Source organism: Chiloscyllium plagiosum, unplaced genomic scaffold, assembly GCF_037043375.1.
Source record: "Chiloscyllium plagiosum isolate Xiang-an unplaced genomic scaffold, Cpla_swu_hap1 HiC_scaffold_23, whole genome shotgun sequence".
NCBI lineage: Eukaryota > Metazoa > Chordata > Chondrichthyes > Orectolobiformes > Hemiscylliidae > Chiloscyllium > Chiloscyllium plagiosum.
Window position 1 is genome coordinate 19483711 of NW_028270161.1, and position 19165 is coordinate 19502875.

Genomic DNA, 19165 nt, shown 5'->3' on the forward strand with positions numbered 1-19165 from the left:
GAGCATGGTGGCGACAAGAACACTTACTCTTGGGTCCAGGCTATACCTGTATTATCCAAAGGACAGCATACAGGGAAGAGATATGTGACTATTCTTAGAACAGGGAAAGCTACTGGAATAGTCAGATATTGACCGCATCACTCGAGAAGAAGTAAGATCAGTGGAATGGCAATTTGGGGTGGAACAGTGGAAAAAAAAGCAATATGGCACTCTTAAAAGCTCCTTATAACTGGCATGTTTTGTGGCCTCCAATAAATTAATTGGAGAGACAAAAATAGATTTGAATAGTTGGAATTAATTTGGTGTCTATTTCTGAAGTGCCCGATAAAGTACCCATCACACAGTTGGATATGTGTGGGAAATGTACTCCCAAATAGATCTGATAAGGTTGAAGTGAGACTAGTGAATGAAATATTGGAAAGAGACTTGGAGGTCAAGATGTCAGAATTCCCATTTGTCCTGTTTTCTTCCTCTTTTTAAATAAAAATCCCACCCCCACCATAGCGGAATTTAAATCGTGAGTACTGTTGGGCGCACATTTGTGTGAATGCAGGTGGGTGGTACCTTTTATTTTTTGCAGGCAGAAAAGTTCCGAAGGGAAGTATTTTTGAGTACAGCATAGAAGGAATGCTGTTAAAATTAACTTAATAGACTAAGTGATGTATTGAGGTTATGTATTTCTTGATTAGATTTGGGTTGTTGAAAGGATGTGCTTCTGAAGGCAGAACCAACAGCATTCTACTGATACTGTAAAGGGAAAATATTTGGCATCATTGTGCATGACCAAGGTCTATTATGGGGCAATTTTATGGAGTTTGAGCAATTTGTAATAAATAAAGCTAAAGAGCAATTTAGCATGGCCAGTCAGGCTTTGGGGCATTTACATCTGTAGGCTTAGACGTTAATCAGAATAGGTCAAGAGTAAACTTGAATCAAAATCTTATCCAGAAAGTATTACTTGGATCCTGATAAAGTATGCTTGGTCATCACAGAATAGTGATCTTTCATCTAAAGAGGAGACAGAGCAGTTAAGAAGCTTGATTGAAAGTTGGCTCAGATAAGGCCAGACACCAGTTTGGGTGCTTTGGAATTAAGTACTTTGAGGAAGTAGCACAATTGAGGACATTTTACTGGAGAATAAAATATTTAAAAAAAAAAAAATCTGTACTGTAAATTCCAGGCGGTCATGAAATTAGTTCTTTTTAGTGCCATTTCTTATGCAAGTGTTTTGGATGAGTTTTCAAATGCAGCTGATTGTATAATTTTCTTTACTTATAAAAGCATTAAAGTCTATAAGTAAGAAGAATTATGCATTCTGCAGTTACTTTAGTCGTCTTGAAGTTTCAGTGAGCTTGTGGCCAATGTAAGCTGGTTCTGCTTTTGGAGACAGTCTTCTACGTTGCATTTCAACCTTAACCAGATTGGGTGCCATGGCTTTTGAAACTTAAAAAAAGTTCTACTATTCATGTGATGTATTTCAAATTGTAATAGAGTCTGTTACAAAATTGTGAGAGCTCAGACTCTGTTACAATTTCAAAAAAAATTGTTGAGAGAAAGCCATCACTATTCAAATTTGCAGACTTTCTTGATATTGTTTCTGTATCAAGCAAATTAGCTTACAGTCATAGCTTTTGATGAAGGGGTTATTTGTGATAACTGGCTATTGGTGCACAAACTATAGGGACAAACCATTTTAATGGAAGAGTTTTTTTGCCCATTGTTAAACCTACCAAAGTGCCACTGAAACATCTAGGCAGTCTTCAGCGCTCTTACATAATGAGTTTTGGTAGATTACTTTTATCTCTGTGGCTTTCTTTCCAGATACTGTAGTTCAGTTGATGGCAAGCATGAAATTCTGTAGGCAAAATGGCCAAACTTGTTACCTGTTAATCCACGTCAGAGGTTTTAGAAACTTGGCCTGCCTTGTAAGTGAAGTGTCTTCTGTAGACATTTCAGAACAATTTTGAGTGTTTTAAAGCTGTTTTCTTTCAAAAACAAATGTCCCGATATTAAATTGGTTGGTGGACTTGGAAGATTAATTGTCCATAGTAAAATCTTGACATTTTGCTAGAGTAAAAGAGTTGTGTGAAAGAAAAGAAATTATTGCTTTACAAAAAGGAATGTTTGTTCAAAGAAACAATTTGAGGTCTATTTACAGTGTGATGTATGGAAATGGAAGTTTTTTTATTTTGTCTGATTTATTTTGAAATATTGTTTGTGTGATATGAAGTTTTAATTTGGAGAAGAGTGGAATCTGTGGATAGAGTATTTACTGTATTATAGGATTAATGGTGGAGGGCATTTGATTAAGTAATTTGAGAATATATAAAGAGAGACTTCTAGAAGTATGGAGAGGAGTTTCTGGCCTCTGCATGCTTCCTGGGTGTTGCGTTCATTTCTAATGCTGGTCTTTGTAAATAGTTCTGATATTAGATAAAATGTTATTACCTGGTTTCCTACTTCACTTCAGGATTAATTAAAATGAAAAGCAAATATTTCAGTAACTGCTGATATAAAAGATCTGGATATTTTCAATTATTGGTCGGAGTTATTCTCACTTGACAGTGGTAGTGTCCCTGCATCTGAATGAAAGACACAAGTTCAAATTCTACTGCAAATATGAATAGGTTGGTTTAAAAATATCTATTTAATAAAAAATTGTGGAGTGGCCAGTAGATGATGGATGAGATTCAGTGCAGGAATGTGTGTGGTGTTGCATTTTGGTTGGTGCAAGTTGTTCAACCTCACTTGGAGTATTATTGTGTAAAATTGTGGGCGCCACATGACAGTAACGTCGTGAATGCCTTGGAGCACAGTGTGGAAGTGATTTACAAAAATGGTTCCAGGAGTGAGAGTCGTCAGTTATGAGAATAAATTGAAGAGGTTAGGACTGTTATCCTTGGACAGAAGAAGGCTGAAAGAAGCTTTTGATAAAGGTTTACAAAATCCTGAGCAGTTTGGATAGAGTCAATAGGGAGATGAATTCCCACTTGTAAAAGAAGGAAATATTGTGAGGACATAGACTTAGTGATATGCCAATGAATCAAGGGTGAGAATTTTTTTTCATACTTTTTTGTGAGGAGTGCAATGTCATGCCTGGAAATGCAGTGGGATAGGTTCAGTTGAGGCATTCAACAAGATATTGAATGAAAACGATGTGTGGGAATATGGGGAAAAGACACCCAGTTTGGGCACAATTGGAATGGCTGTTTTCTGCACAGTAACAATTTTGTGATTGTTACAAGAACTAAAAAAAAGTTTATTGTGCAACGTTTGATTTTGACAACTATTGTCTTGATGGTACTGATGTTTAATACCATCAATGGTTCGAGCTATTGAATTCCACGTTGTCAGTGAAATCAGCAAATTGTCATTTTTCTCAATTTGCTTGACACCTTAAGTTAACTTGGTCTGGGACTGGTGCATATAAACTATTAACATCCCAGCTAGTCGTTTTTTTTTGTCACGCTGATCAATCCAGGGATAGTGGGAACTGTAACTCCAAGTTCTTATTTCTGATTTGAACTGTGGTCAAGGGAAAGGACATGGTTTCCTCTGTGATCCAAAGGCAAGTGACATTTATTTGATATTCTCAAATAAAGACTGTTTGGAATGGGCAGTAAAGCAACTGGTAACTATGAAATGCAAATGGGAGAAAACTGGAGGAAAGACTACTCGGGTTTTCTTAAATATAAGATGTTTGTCATTGGTTCTTTTCTTCCTGATATTGAAGGATGCTGATGTTGAGAATAAAACTTCATTTCAGGCAGTGTGTTTTGACAGTAATTAGTTTGACACTGTGGAGGGGCAGTGATATGTTTATCTTTCTCACATAATTGGCCTTTCAAAATATGATTGCCAATTAGTTCTGTAATAGGGACTGTTTAAGAACTAATTTCAAATTGAAGTCCTATAGCTAGCAGACAAGGCTGTGTTTGTACCTGGATACAATTTGAATCTAGCTGTTAAGTGAATAAACAGTTCCCAACTTGTACTAATAGATTTCTCTGAGGAATGTATATCTTTGTTTTGGATGCATTATCTTTTGATGTATTCCTTTAAAGCACAACTCTTTGTCTTAGTGAGTTTTGAGAAGATTCGTAGCTCTCTTTGTCTGTAAATCTAAATTTGAGGGGCCAGAATTTGGGAGGAATAACCATTTCTACATTTTTGACATTTAGTATATATGAACCAATAAATGACAGTCAGCCTCAAGTCTAAAGTAAAAATTGCATTTAAAAATGAGTGTATAAAGCTCCATTTAAAGTGCCTTGATAATACACAGACTCCAGTCAATGTAACCTGATTATGTCACTCAACCTGTAAGTCGTTGGTGCAGTATACATGCAGTTTGTGATAATTTGTTAAAAATGCGATATTTCAAGCGTGGGTTACTTCTCAGATTCCTGGTAGTTTCTCTATGTACTAATGCTGGATGTCTTTGATTGTTAGTCATAGTGAGTATGGTTGTCCACCTAAAAAACGCAATGTCCTTGGTCAGAGGTTCGGTGGATCCTTGCGTGGTCTTGGATGATGTCATTCTCATTGAACCAGTTCTGATGACTTCTGGTCTTGGATGTAATGTATATGGTCAATTAGCGTGGAAATACGAATAATTCAAGTCTGAAAAGTAATATAGTTTGTAAGATCTGTACTGGATCTATTGGACAATATCTACTTTTTTTATTGTTAATTCCGTAGTAGTTTAAAGCAGTAATTAAAAATTCTATTTTTGCCAAAAGATGCAGTTACCTCAAATTGGAAATAGAAGGGGGTTAAATTGGATAGTGGGATGGACTTGCATTAAATGAGCATAAATTTAATCCAGCGCGAGCTCAATTCTGAACGGGGGAGCTGGTCGGCTGATATTGTGCTTGGTTTCATGGCCTGAAATATCGAATATGGGAAGTGAAATGTCTACTTGTAATAAGTATGTATGTTGATAGCAAAAAGCAGGTGATTGAGAGAATGGATAAAATCCAGATAATTTTACATGATTCCTTCTGATAGGGCCCTAGTCTTTCAGTTGTGTTCAACACCAAGGAACACTGCAAACCTACTGTCAAGAGTTCTGAGGAATTGACCCATGTTAAATTATTTTGTTTCTGCAGGCTGTTAGTCATTTTCCACAGATCCCTATGAGGGCGGTGGAAACTCAGGCAGACAGTACTTTAACTGTCTCTCCTACTTTAACATCAGTCTTCTGATGTGTGACATGTCATTACATTATACCCCTGAACTGGTAGATAGTAATTTTCCTCCTTAAATCATTGATTTGAGCAATGTGCAGTTCACTGTGGCATCTTTATGTGGGTGGTTGAGGCACATAATTATAAAACTACTGTGACTTCCAAAAATGAATTTCAATATCTTTGTACATTTGGATGTACATGTAAGAAGTAGGAGAGTAAAATAACATTGTTGCAGAAAATGCATATTCATGCTTGAACATCATTAATAGAAGAAAACTCTCATTGACATGGTGCATTTCCAACTTTTCTCACCTTTTAGTATGGCAGTGGAGTGTAGATCAACACTTGTACATGTGAGTCACGGAAACAGACCCTTCTGTCCACTTCCTCCATGCTGACCAGATATCCCAACCCAATGTAGTCCCAACTGTCAGCACCTGGTCCATATCGCTCCAAACCCTTCCTATTCATATCCCCATCCAGATCCTTTTTAAATGTTGAAATTGTACTAGAATCAGAGATGTACACCATGGAAACCCGTCCACGCTGACCAGACACCTCCAACCCAATCGAGTCCGACCCGCCAGCACTCGGTCCATATTCCCCCAAACCCTTCCTATTCATATGCCTTTAATTAGAGAAGTTTGGATTTTAATTGGGACAATTGGGACAAGTTTTTCCTGTAGTGGGGAATTAAAAATGTAAATCATTTTTCCACTTATTGCCAATAGGCATCAACCTTTGCAAATCTGGTGTAGTTTTGCAAGACCCATGATAAACCTTCCACTTGGTTCAACAGTTTGCCTAAACTCTACTTCTACCTGTCTCTCCATAGCAGTTGTTTGCGTGGCTTTACTAAATGAGATTAATAGTTATTGCTGAGTTTTATGCTGTGGAACTAGACTGGAATTGCTCAAATTCTTTTATGTAGGGCCACCTAGTTATCACAAGAAGTAAACCTGCTTGATCATGATTTGGGTTCAGGTTCTGGAGGACAGAGAATTGTGTGTCAGACAAACCCATGATCTCTTAATCCTGAATGTGCTTTTAGTTGATCAGATTCCTCAATTTCTAAATGTTTATCACTCCCTGTACTTGCATTCTCCAATTTTGATTGAAAACACCTTTTCTACAAAATTACACCACCACTTCCTCCTGTTTATATTGTCTCCAAGTAATTACCCTCTTGAAAATGATTTGCTTGTTTGTGTATTTTCCTCCATAATGGGCTGCAAAATTATACAACTTTTGGTGAACTTGTGTATTGTGTGATGTCCACCATTGACATGTCAAACATTTTGAGAAGAGAAAAGAATCCTGTTAATAGAAATGTGCGGTCTGCTGCCTGTACCTGTACACTACCAGCCAGAATAGGATGTATAAATTCAATGTGCAATCTTAATGTACAATCTTAATGTACAATGCTTGCACTCCTTAGATCATAAGAATTATGGGAGTAAGTCATGCAGTCTCTTGTGCTTGTCCTGCCATGCGATGAGGTCATGGCTGATCGTGGCCATACTCCCTTTTCTGTTTACTCTTGAATTTTTAAAGTTACACGTCTGAAGTGGTCAATTAAAATCACTATGATCATGTATCCTCTATTTTTGTAGCCAATACCATAGAGCCCTGGGATAGGAGCTATCAGGTCCAAGGGATTCATCGGCCTTTCATCCCATGTGTTTTCCTAGTATGTGTTCTCTCGTAGCAATTGTTTTAGCTTCTTTCTATACCTTTTATCATTTTGATTTTTGAACTGTTCATGAGTTTGTGTCTTCTACTGTGAAGACAGATACAAATTACTTAGAGTTACTGGCCAGGCTAGCATTTATTACCCATCTCTGACTGTCAAGAGGTCAGTTAAGTGGGTTTGGAGTCACTTTTAAGATATGGGCCTGGACAGCAGCTTCCTTCCCTAAAGGACATTAGTGAACCAGATGGGTCTTTCCTGACAATCAATACTAGTTTCATGGTCATCATTAGACTTCCATTTCCAGATATTTATTGAATTCAAATTCCACTATCTGCCATGGCAGGATTCAAACCCAGACCCCCCAGACATTACCAGAGTCTCTGGATTCATGGTCTAGTGATGATACAACTAGGCCATCGGACTCTAAGCTTGTACATCTTCTCATTATCATACAGAAATTATTCCATCGATATAACTTTATTTTGCTCTTTGTCTCCTTTCATCTCTTCCATATATGTGGTTTCTTCATATTTCACAAGATGACTTGGCTGGATGATGTATCCATTCAAAAATCCATTCAATGACAGAATAATCTGTTTGAAATTTAATCTGCTTGAGCTACTGGGTTACAAGTGTTGACTTTTTCATTTTCCTTTTCCTTCTACTTTAGTGCATTATCAGAATTGGTCTGGTTTCGGGGACCTAGTGAGAAGCCTCTGTAAATGTTGTTCAGTTCGTCATCTAGAGATACAGAAGAGGAGATGCTATAAAATTGCAACAGTATTTTTACACTCTTCTTTCTTATTTGGTGGGGAAGTAACTCAGTAATATTCTGACTCATCTGAATTGAATTCTTCTAGCATTTTATTTTATCCAGGTGGCATTTCTGTAGTTTGCTGTACCCTAACAGGTACTTGATGTTTTGGGCCCTGTTGCATTAAATGGAAGACAATTATTCTTTCAAATATCTCAATGCATTTTGTCCTCTGTCATCAATGTAAAAGAGCTGTTAAGTCATCTAAATAAAACTACAGAAGAACCTTGATTAACCGGCGTTCGATTATTCTGAATATCTGATTATCCGGCAAGATCACAAGGTCCCGATGCTCGACTAAACTGTTATACAAGATTCAATTTTACAGAATTCGATTAACCAAACAAAATACTGCCTGTCTGTGACCTTCAGATAATTGAGGTTCCTTTGTACTTCCAATTTTCCAAATGCATGGATAAGAGATGCTAACCTATTAGAGCACATTGGAAGAGATTTCCTACTGGCCTGACAGCTGAATTTGGTAGCTATGACCTTACATTAAATTATGTGATATAACTAAGGCTATCTTTTTCTTCGGATACCCAACTTGTACCTGAGAGATAATTGGAATGCCATTTATCTTTGAATGCTGCTTGTGTCATGTTGTAAATTACAGTCTAAACTGGGTGAGTCACCTAATTGGGATTTGACTGGAAGGTTTTGGAGCTCATTACTTTTATCGTGGATGCAGTAGGTTTTCTAACTTCTCCTTTTGGAACTAATGTACTGAATGCTTGATTTCAGTTACAACTGTTTTGAAAAACATCTGTGCCATAATCAAATGTGTGTGTAATAGTTGATCCAAGACCACAAAACGGACTGTATTGCTTTGATCCATATTTCATAGTGTACCAGTAGCAGCAAAAATATGACCAATTCCTGTTATAATTGTGAACTAAAAACTGAGTTTTATGGTTTGGACATCATAAATTACCACAAAGGTAAATCAGGAAAGCTGAATTAGTGATCAGAAAGATACACAGGTCATTCTGTTACAACGCATGTTTTTCATTAGCGTGAATTTGCTGTAACATGATTGACAAATTCGGGACACTGTTCCTACAGAGCAAACTTTTAAAATGTGTGTTGGCTGTAATGTGACACTTTAAGTGCTGTTTCTAAAGCGCGATTTTTCTATAACGTGGGGTTGCAAATGAATGCAACTACTGTATTGTAGAAGAACTGACGAAGGAAAAATAAAACATTTGAATTGAATTCTCGTGATAATTGGAGTGATAACCTTCAAGATGAATGGTGTCTTAACTTTTGAATTTATTTGCAGTGGCTTACTAACTTGGAGAACGCCACTGAGTACAGCGGACTTTTTTGTTTGCATTTGTATCTTATTTTCAGATGTATTCACTTGCACAGTGTAGGTATCATTGTAAAGAATGAAATCCCTAGTGCTTAGTGGAGACCTGTTAGGAATTGATCAAGAGCAGGCTGAGCATGACTGCTTTCTTCCAGCTCTTCATGTGTACTAGGAAAGGGTGGTGGGGCAAATAACCTTCTCTATAATTTTCTCCATAGGTGTCCATGGTGATATGTTTGATTTTTTTTTAAAAAAACAAATTCATGCAATTTAGGCATTGTAGGTTGAGGATGTAAGTTTGCTCGCTGAGCTGGAAGGTTCATTTTCAGATCTTTTGTCACCATACTAAGTGTTAATGACCTGCTTTCTGAGTAATCAAGACTACTCGGACCTCTTGGCATCATGGTATCCCACAAACCCACCAACACACTAAAATAGCAGCTAATCAACATGAAAGACCCCGTACAACAAACAAAACTAATGTCATTTACAAAATACCTTGCAAGAATTCTTAACAAACACTACATTGGACAGAAAACAAGCCACCAGGATACATGAACATCATCTAGCCACAAGAAGACATGACCCACTGTCACTAGTATCCTTTCATGCAAATGAGGTAGGATACCAATTCGACTGGGACACCGCATCCATCCCAGGGCAAGTGAAACACAGACACCATGAGAATTCCTACAAGCATGTAATGGCATTCCAAACAGAACTGTATCAACCAACACATCGACTTGGATCTCATTTACCATGCCCTGAGAAAAAGAACAGGAACTGACATCACCACAGGAAATGATATTACCAACCCAAGGAAACTTAAACTCATAAGCAGAAAGCGGGTCACTAACACCACTGATTCACCGGAGGCTCACTGATGATGTTACCCAGTATAGTGGCAGTATCTGTAAATGAACTTTCCAGCTCAGCGAGCAAACTCACATCCAGAACCTCAACCTGAGCTACAAATCTCAAAACTTGCTAATTGCAGGTTGGGCTCAGAGGTCTGTTGCACTGCTGTGGGTTTGGAGTCGCATGTGGGCCAGACTGGATAAGATTAGATTAGATTTAGATTAGATTACATTACAGTTGGGTCCTTCGGCCCAACAAATCCACACCGCCCCGCCGAAGCGCAACCCACCCATACCCCTACATTTACCCCTTACCTAACACTATGGGCAATTTAGCATGGCCAATTCACCTGACCTGCACATCTTTGGATGGTGGGAGGAAACCGGAGTACCCGGAGGAAACTCACGCAGACACTGGGAGAACGTGCAAACTCCAGAAAGTCAGTCGCCTGAGGCGGGAATTGAACCCGGGTCCCAGGCGCTGTGAGGCAGCTGTGCTAACCACTGTGCCACCATGCCGCCCACCATAAGGATGGTAGATTTCATTCCCTGGCACACATTAATGTATCAAATGGGTTTTTATGACCATTGACAATTGTTGCTGTTAGATCAGCTTTTTAAACTTGAGATTGTTGTCAAATTCAAATTACTATCTGTCATCATGGAAGTTGAACCCATAACAGTAGCTTGAGGTTCTGGATTACTAGCAAGTAGCATTACCAATACACCATTCACTCCTCTAAATGTGATGTCAGCAACTGTGCTAAGATTTGCAAGTTTAATAGCGCAGTGCTAAATGTTTCATTGCTGAGATCTTTCAACTAGCATGCAGTGATTCTGTTGGTACTAATAAACCATGTCTGCTCCCACACATCTGTCAGCAAAGATGGCAACAATGTGATTCTTGGATCTCTTCTATCTCCTAGGTGCTTTCAGGTAGTGCGATCATTGTTCGTGGTCAGCCACGAGGAGGACCCCCACCTGAACGGCAAATTAACCTTAGCAATATCCGTTCAGGTGCCTTAGCACGACGTGTTGCTCCAAATCAGCCTGAAGCCAAGGAAATCCCTGATGAGGTAAAATCTTGTTTCTAATGTTATGTTTGGGATGTCGTTTACATTTTGGCATTACTTCATCAAAAAGCATAATGTATTAACATAATTATGTTTGTTCTGATTTAACCAAACATGGCCAGGAAGGTGCTGTACAAATTTTGGTTGACAATGGTAAATGAGAAGGTAGATTATTTCTGACCCATTTAAAGGGTGTGTGCACATGCAATGTTTTCCACAGCTGGAATATCAGTCTGATGTATTTGGCTGTTTACAGGTGGGAGATAGTTGTCATCAATTCATAAATAAAATCTCAGATGTACAGTAAATGTGTTGATCAGAAGCATTGTGCTTTAGCTGAGTGCTTTTAGTTTAAATTTTGTATGGAAATAATGAAAAGTTTCACAGTTGGGGTAAATTTGGGAATTTGTGACATTGTTACGAAGTGTTTATTTGGCCATATATGTTTAAAGGCTTCCAAGTGTGGAGAGTACTGGAAAAACTGAATATGGAGCCTGAAATATAGATGTAGAAAATGTCTTGAGCTGTATTTTATCACAACAATCTGTAGAAACTGATAAGAATAATAGCATTTAAGGTTTTAAATGAAACTTGCTGTGACAGCTAAAAATATAAAATATTCATGGCTTTGTACTTGAATGACATTCAGTTTGGTGTTCCGCAAGTGCATTGATGTTATCTTAACTTATTTGTGATGTGGAAGAGCTGGTATTGGACTCGGGTGGACAAAGTTTAAAAATCACACAACACCAGGTTATAGTCCAACAGGTTTATTTGGAAGCACTAGCTTTTAGAGTGCTGCTTCTTCATCAGGTAGCTGATGAAGGAGCAGTGCTTCAAAAGCTAGTGCTTCCAAGTAAACCTGTTGGACTATAACCTGGTGTTGTGTGATTGTTAATTTATTTGAAGACAGATAAAGTGAGATGCTGGTCTTGGTCTTGTGTGTTTTTAAAAAAAAAATCACTTGCTGAGGTATCCAATTTTGGGAGTGAGTTTGGAGTTATCTTGAAAAGCAAATGGAGGTTTGAGCTGGATGGATGGAAGGAAGAAGGGAAAGAGTGGTAACACTGGAGAGATGGAGGCCAGGGTTGGGATTTGAGGGGCGGAATTAGGAAGGAGATGTGTGAAGGTAGGGAAGGAAGAGTGGGTCACAGGAGACTAATGCTCTTTTGTAAACATACAGGAAGTAAAGTATGATGATTAGAAATGATTATGCCAGTTGTATTTTAATTTTAATCGAAGCAACTGTCTGGAAATGTCATTAAACATTTTGAGGTGTTTTGTTGATAATTATTTTCCTAAGATTATTGTGGACAGGACTAAACCCCCTCAAAATATATGAAGATAGCTTAGCTTAGACCCTAACGTTTTCTTACTTTAATGCTGTAAGTGCAGTTCATTGTATTCCAGGTGCAATTTGATTGGCTAAACTACTTTAAACAAAACACACTTGTATTTTGACTGCAGTTCAAATACAGACACAATAAAAGTAAAAGAATTGGCTTAACTGTGACTTTATCAATGTTTAACAAAATAATGTATATAATAACTACTGATTAACTGTTCCAGTATAGTAAAATCCCATAAGTGCATCCTTGGCAAAGGCAAATTCAGTAAAATAGATTGTCTCGCATGCAATTCAAGCAACAGGAAAAGAACCCGAGCTTTTATCTGTTAAAAAAAAATACTGGAATAAAAATTTCAATATCCAGCTTCAAGATCCCAGCAACTGCAAAAAGCTAAAACTATAAAAATCCAGGTTCTGTGGGAACTTGACCCCACCAATTAAAACAGCTTCTATTGTTCCAACATTTTAAAAAAAAAACCAAGGCGTCTCAAGCTGTTTACTTTATTGACTTTGAGCAGACTGCTTGGTATCTTTGTCTCAACCTTTCATGTTGGGACAAAATACACCTCTTAAAGCCATAATATTGTCACTAGATAATTTTGTTTTGCTCTGAGCTTATTACATTTGCAGTCATGACTGATACTGTGCTCATATTGTGAGTGGGCCACAGATTTGTTATATTAATTAGAGCCTTACAGCCTCAAAACAGAGCATCCACAAGACATTGTCATCCGTTAGCAGCAGGATTGGATTCAACCACAATCTGTAACCTTGTGGCTTCATTACCATATTGTTTTGTTTTGGTCATCTCTTATTGATTTTAAAAACTTTACTTAACTTCTGTCTTGACATAAATGCAAAATTAGTTTTTTGCTTTCAATTTCAATCTTGGTTGGCCATTTGTTCCCTTCCTGGAATCCTCCTTGCTAGACTATATCATGAACTGTATTCGTGAACGTATGCTACTGTTCTTCAACTGCCTTTTTTGCTAAACTTACATTCTTGAATGCTAAATTCTCCAATGTTGTGTCATAGTTTCCTAGGGGATCTTTTACACTGAGATCATTTATGAAGCTTGCCTATTAATGGGTTTAAAAATAGCCTGATCCCTGTTTGGATCCACGACTTATTATTCCAGAAAACTGTCTCAATTATTTTCAAGGAAATCGAGAAAAGAATCCATTCCCCTATTATGTTATCCAGTGTCACCTGAGGTGTTCCTTTTTCCTCCCTCCACTTAGGTAGCTTTTTGTACCTTGGTGGCTTTTTCAGTTTGTTCACTCCTTCCTGCAGTCCCCACTCATGTCCACACAGCTTGCATGAACCTCATAACCATTGGGCCAAGGCTTCTTGAAGGTTAGCCCTGCCAAGGCCATAACTGCCTCACCCCAGGTCCCTGATCACAGACCACATTTGTATCTGAGTAACCTAGTCTGAGGGGAGTGACTGTCCTGAATCAGGTAATCGTCCCCCTCCCTGATGTGGCATGATGCCTGCAGCTTGGACTTCTGTTCCTTACCTCAGTTCTGAAGTTGCTGGAGTAGCAAACATTTAGTACAGATGTGTTTACCTTCGTTAGCTTGATATACAGGAGCTCCCACATGCTACTGCAGCAACACATCACCCATCCTACCATCACGATTGCATTTAACTTAGTTAATCAATTACTCTAGAATCACTCCTCTTTACATTTTATTGTAATTTTATATTTTTAAAAACAGCTGAAATTAATCTTTCACATTAAAGCAAAGAACTTTAGATAGGAAGCAAAAATAGAAATTGTTAGTGAAACTCAGGTCTGGTAGCATCTGTGGGAAGAAAGCAGAATTAATGGAGTCACTAGACTCAACGTTAGCTCTGCTTTCTTTATATAGATGCGGTTAGATCTGCTGAGTATCAATCTCCATACTTGACAAGCCAGTTTTAAGAAAATATAGAAGGAAGAGATGAGAGACCTAAATGCAAACAGGAGACATAATCTTTGCTTGAAAGATTAGGGATATTTACCAATCCTGCTCATCAGTGCGGTGCTTTTTCTGCTCCCGTTGTGATTAGATTTGTGATGTGACTCTATTGCTCTCACTGCAGGCTCTTGATCCACACCTTTTTTTTATCCTCTGCTGCTTACCTTGACCTCTGGAGACTTATTTAGTTCATTAAACTTTATTACAAATACTTCACTCCTGCTTTGCATGGCATTCTCCCTTTGAACCAAATTATCTTACGCACTCACTTGATCTTTGCCTCAATCAGGCAAAGTCTGTACTTGCACTGTCCTAATTAACTGTATGAATGTTGGTTTTGCCATGAATTGATTTTCTCACGAATGGTTCTGATGCATGCAAAATAAAAAGCTATGGGCAAATGATTTTGAGCAATCCAAGTTTGTACTACCAGATTATTATTGATATTTGTTGTTAAGGTTATTATAGAATTTAATTGCTCAATATAGTGGTATTGATTAAATGCAGCAAATAGTTGAATTGGTTTGTTACGTTTTGGGCAATGTTATAGAATAGTTGTTTGGCTTTTTCATCTTGTGATTGAGATTTTCCTTTGGGGGGCTGTATTATCATCTGAAGCCACATCAATGACTTTTGAGGTATTTTGCATTGATGTGCTTTCTTATTCCTTTTGGAAGTTTTTTGCTGACAGCTAAATGCAATACAGGAGAGGTAGTAAAGTGTTAAAGCCTTTTTTTGTAAATGTATGCGCACACTCGTGGGACGATCAATGCTCTTAATTGAGAAAGAAGATTGAAATATACATCAACTGAACTTATGTTTGGATCTTAGATTTAAACCTGCTACTTTCTAATGCAAATGAGCGAGACTGATGCTGATAATTGACTGTTGTTGTCTTCCAAGTTCAGAGAACGCTGTCTTCCCTTTAATGAACAAATGCTGTTTGCTGTGAGAATTACTGGTCAGAGTTTGCCATGTAGATTTTGCTCAATGCCCACTTTATAGAAACCATAAACATTGATCTAACATGACTGTCTGATTTAATTTCAGCAATTTTAATTGAATTATTGTTCCCCTTTCCCTTTTAATGTCAATTACATCTGTTAATGTTGTTCATTTAGCTTCATTGTTCTAAAACAGAAAATGCTGAGGAAACTCAGTAGGTCTGGCAGCATATATGAAGAGAAAGAGAGATAACCTTTCAATTCTGGTATGTCTGTTCGGTTCTGAAGAAGAGTCGTATCAAACTCAAAATGCTAATTCTGCTTCTCTGTCCACAAATACTGCCAGTTCTGAGTTTCTCTAGCATTTTCTGTTGCAGATTTCCAGCATTTGTGGTACTTTGGTTTTGCAACTTCATTGTTCCACAAATTTGTTATACACTTACTTACTTCTCTTTGCAGCCTTGGGCTTGGCCAGCACGAGAGTTTCTCAGGAAGAAACTGATTGGAAAGGAGGTGTGTTTCACTGTGGAGTACAAGACTCCCCAGGGTCGTGAATATGGAATGGTTTACCTGGGCAGAGGTTAGTGAACTATTCTTTATTCAAGCTCTGATCTTGACTAAAGAACATCAAGTCTCTGCCTCTGTCATAATGTTTTGGAGAAGAGAAGATCATTACTTGGGGAATTTATCCTCAATCCTTGGGTGTGTGTGACCTTTATGATCTAGTTGCTTTTAGTACTGGACAGGGCAGACCCCTGATTGAAACCTGGCTTTCTCAACTCCAACTTTAAGTTTGGATGTTTGTTACTGAATACGTTCACAAGAATTTCCGGCAATGTTTACCCTACTTTCTCTTGCTGCTGCATGGAAATCCAAGGTCTCGGTGCTGTGGCAGCCTCCAGAAATGAAAGCTTTGCAGCTGCATGCTAATGTTATATGGGGAGCCTCCCAGATACTGTACAGCTGAATGTTGGTCTGCACGTGTGCATTTACGCAAGATAAAACACAGATTAAGGAAGATGTGAACGACAGTAAGTTAGTCAAACAGATTGAAAGGTTTTAATGATCAACACCAGACAAAGATTCAAGCTTATGCTATTCCTTAAACTCCAACAATACATTTGCAAATATACAAACCCAGCTAAGACATGGACAGCATAGATGAGTTGGACCGAAGGGTCTGTTTCTGTGCTGTATAACTCTTTGGCCCTATTTGCACCTGGTTTCTTTCCACCATGTTTCTACACATTCACTCACTATTTGATTTTTCGTCACCTCAAACTGCAAGCAAAACTAACTATTCCTTTAACTTTTAGAATAAACACAACCGAGTCTAATATTTTTGTAGAATTGCTTACCAAGGAATTTATGACTTTAGCCTTCATGCTTTGACATGTATACTAACTCCCTTCTGAATTTTTGTGTGTCCCTGGACTCGTAATTAGGTAACAGCACAGTTGTTTTCTTAACTTACCTTTTTTCCCTCATTTAACTATTAGCCCCCATCTGTTCACTTCAAGGCTTGTGAAACCTCACTAAAATGCATGCAAACCAACAGGCCTCCAGACTTCTCATACCAAAAAATCTCAAAAATAAATTTAAAACCAGTCTCCCTCTTTATAACGCCCAGTACAAAAAAGAAATTAAACCTATGAGTTTAATTGCTCTTCATGCCAGTATAAATGGCACTTCCTTTTCGCTGTTGTACGGAAGTAATGTCATATCTAAAAATTTGATTTCCTTTGCTATGAAAATAAAACATTGATCTTTGTCTCTGTGTCAAGAGTTCAGGTAATTCTGATAAGTAACTTTTTCAGTAACCTTATTGTCTATCAGATTTTAACTATAATTTACATTTCTTGTCTTCAGATTCTGAGTATCCTCAATAGCTAGGAGCACTTACAATAATTCTTTGATAACCATCTGCCATGCCAGTAATGGGGGTGAGGCAGGGAGGGCGAGGTGGGGGTACAATGGTTTGGTGTTACTATTGCTAGACTGTTAATCCAGAGATTCAGGAATTATCCTGGGGACCTGGGTTTGAATCTCACCATGACAGTTGGAATTTGAATTCAATTAAAATGAAATCTGGAATTAAGAGTTTAATAATCATGAAGCCATTGTCGATTGTCAGAAAAACTCTTCTAGCTCACATTTCCTTCCCTGAAGAAAATTAGTCATTCTCACCTTGTCTGGCCTTCATGTGATTCCAGATACACAGCAATGTCGTTGTCTCAACTGTGTTCTGCAGTTGGTGGTAAAAATGCTGGCCAGCCAGCAACAACCGCATCCCACAAATGAATGAAATAAATGTAAAGAATAAGTTTTTAGTTTTTTTTTAAGAATGAGACATGATTCGGATTCAAAAGGATAGTCATTCTTGTTATCACCATTGCAGACCATCCTTTGTTCTCGTCTTACCCACCTCTTGCTCAGAAACTATTGCACCTCTTAACCTTTCCCAAATCTGAATAAAGGCCATTGACCTGAAATGTTAACTGTTTCTCCATAGATGCTGCATTATTTGCTAAATGTTGCCATAATTTTCTGTTTATGTTTCAAATGCTTCTTGCACAGTTGCTACATTTTGCTTTAACTGGTCACTCACTGACATTTGTTCTGAGCTGCTGTTTTAGCTTTTTCCTTTGTGGAATCCATATTTACCTGGAAATATGCTTATTTTTCACTTACCCAACCATTAAATTAAATCATGAATCCAATTGTTTAAAAACTATGTTTTTGCCTTCTCTAGTAGGCTGGAAATTTGGTTGCGAAAACATCCTGACTTGAGTTATGCTGTAATTAATAGTCAACATTTGGCACCTTGTTTTGGAGCTTCATATTTTGTATTTCCCTTTTTGATACAGTTTACACTATTATATATCAAAGTTAACATCCCAGGCTAAACAATCCCACAATCAATAGAACTGATCTAAACTGTGCAGTCCTGTGACATTCAGACATGAATGGTGATGTGCACTTAAACAAATTGGAGGAGGAGATTCCACTAATATTCCCTTCCTCACTGAAGGAGTTCAACACATCATTGCAAAAGACAAGCTGAAGCACTTGCATTCATCTTCAACCAGTGGATAACCCATCTCTGCATCCTTGTGAGATGCCAGTCTTCATCCAAGTTGATTCACTCCATGTGACAAAGAAACATCTGCAGGCAGTGGATACTGCAAAGGCTATAGCTCTTGACCACATTTTGACAATAGTCTTCATGACTTGTGCTCCAAGATGATCACCTGGTAATTTACCTGGCATGTGGAAAATTGCCTAGTTATGCCCCATTCACAAAGCAGGACAAGTTCATACCAGCCAATGGCCACCCTATCAGCCTACAGTAAACTCTACAATTTATCATCAGAAAGAGTGGAAGGGGCTGCTACCGAGCTTCACCTACCTGAGCAAAAAGCTGCTTGCTAAAGCTGTGTTTGAGTTCCACCAACAAAACTCTGCTCCTGTTCTCATTCAAGTCTTGGTTTGATCACAAACAAAAGAGCTGAGCTCCAGAAGTGAATTGATAGTGACTGCTGTTCAGATCATGAGTGCCAAGAAATAACCAAACCCCACAAGTGCCAAGTGATGTCATAAGCATTGTTCCCTCTCAGCTCCTCTGATGTTCTGTGCTCAGTGACTAGCATTGGTATGCCAATCACGTAATTAACTTCTAGTTCCTTCAGTCACCATACCTCCATGGGCATTGGAGGGCTGCACTGCTGGTAAGAAGATTAAGGGCTCATTGGTCACAAAAGATTCAAATTGCTTTTCCATGATATTCTGCGCCGTTACCATGCTGAATCTTCCACTAGTAATATTCTAGTGGTTACCATTCACCAGAAGCTGAACTGGATCAACCATTTAAATGCTCTACGGCAAGAACAGATCAGAGGTTAGGAATTAATTGTGCGGCAATTAACTTGTGTCTTGTAGATGGTGGACAAATATTGGGGAGACAAGGA

General features: G+C 38.1%; 1 protein-coding gene across 1 annotated transcript in view; it reads left to right on the forward strand.

The window, feature by feature from the left end:
- Nucleotides 1-19165, forward strand: part of snd1 (staphylococcal nuclease and tudor domain containing 1) — an 890588-nt gene that overhangs the window by 9498 nt on the left and 861925 nt on the right. The window contains exons 2-3 of the mRNA XM_043713955.2: nt 10795-10944; nt 15657-15777. Coding sequence (XP_043569890.2) covers nt 10795-10944; nt 15657-15777 — 271 coding nt within the window. The remainder of the gene's footprint in view (nt 1-10794; nt 10945-15656; nt 15778-19165) is intronic.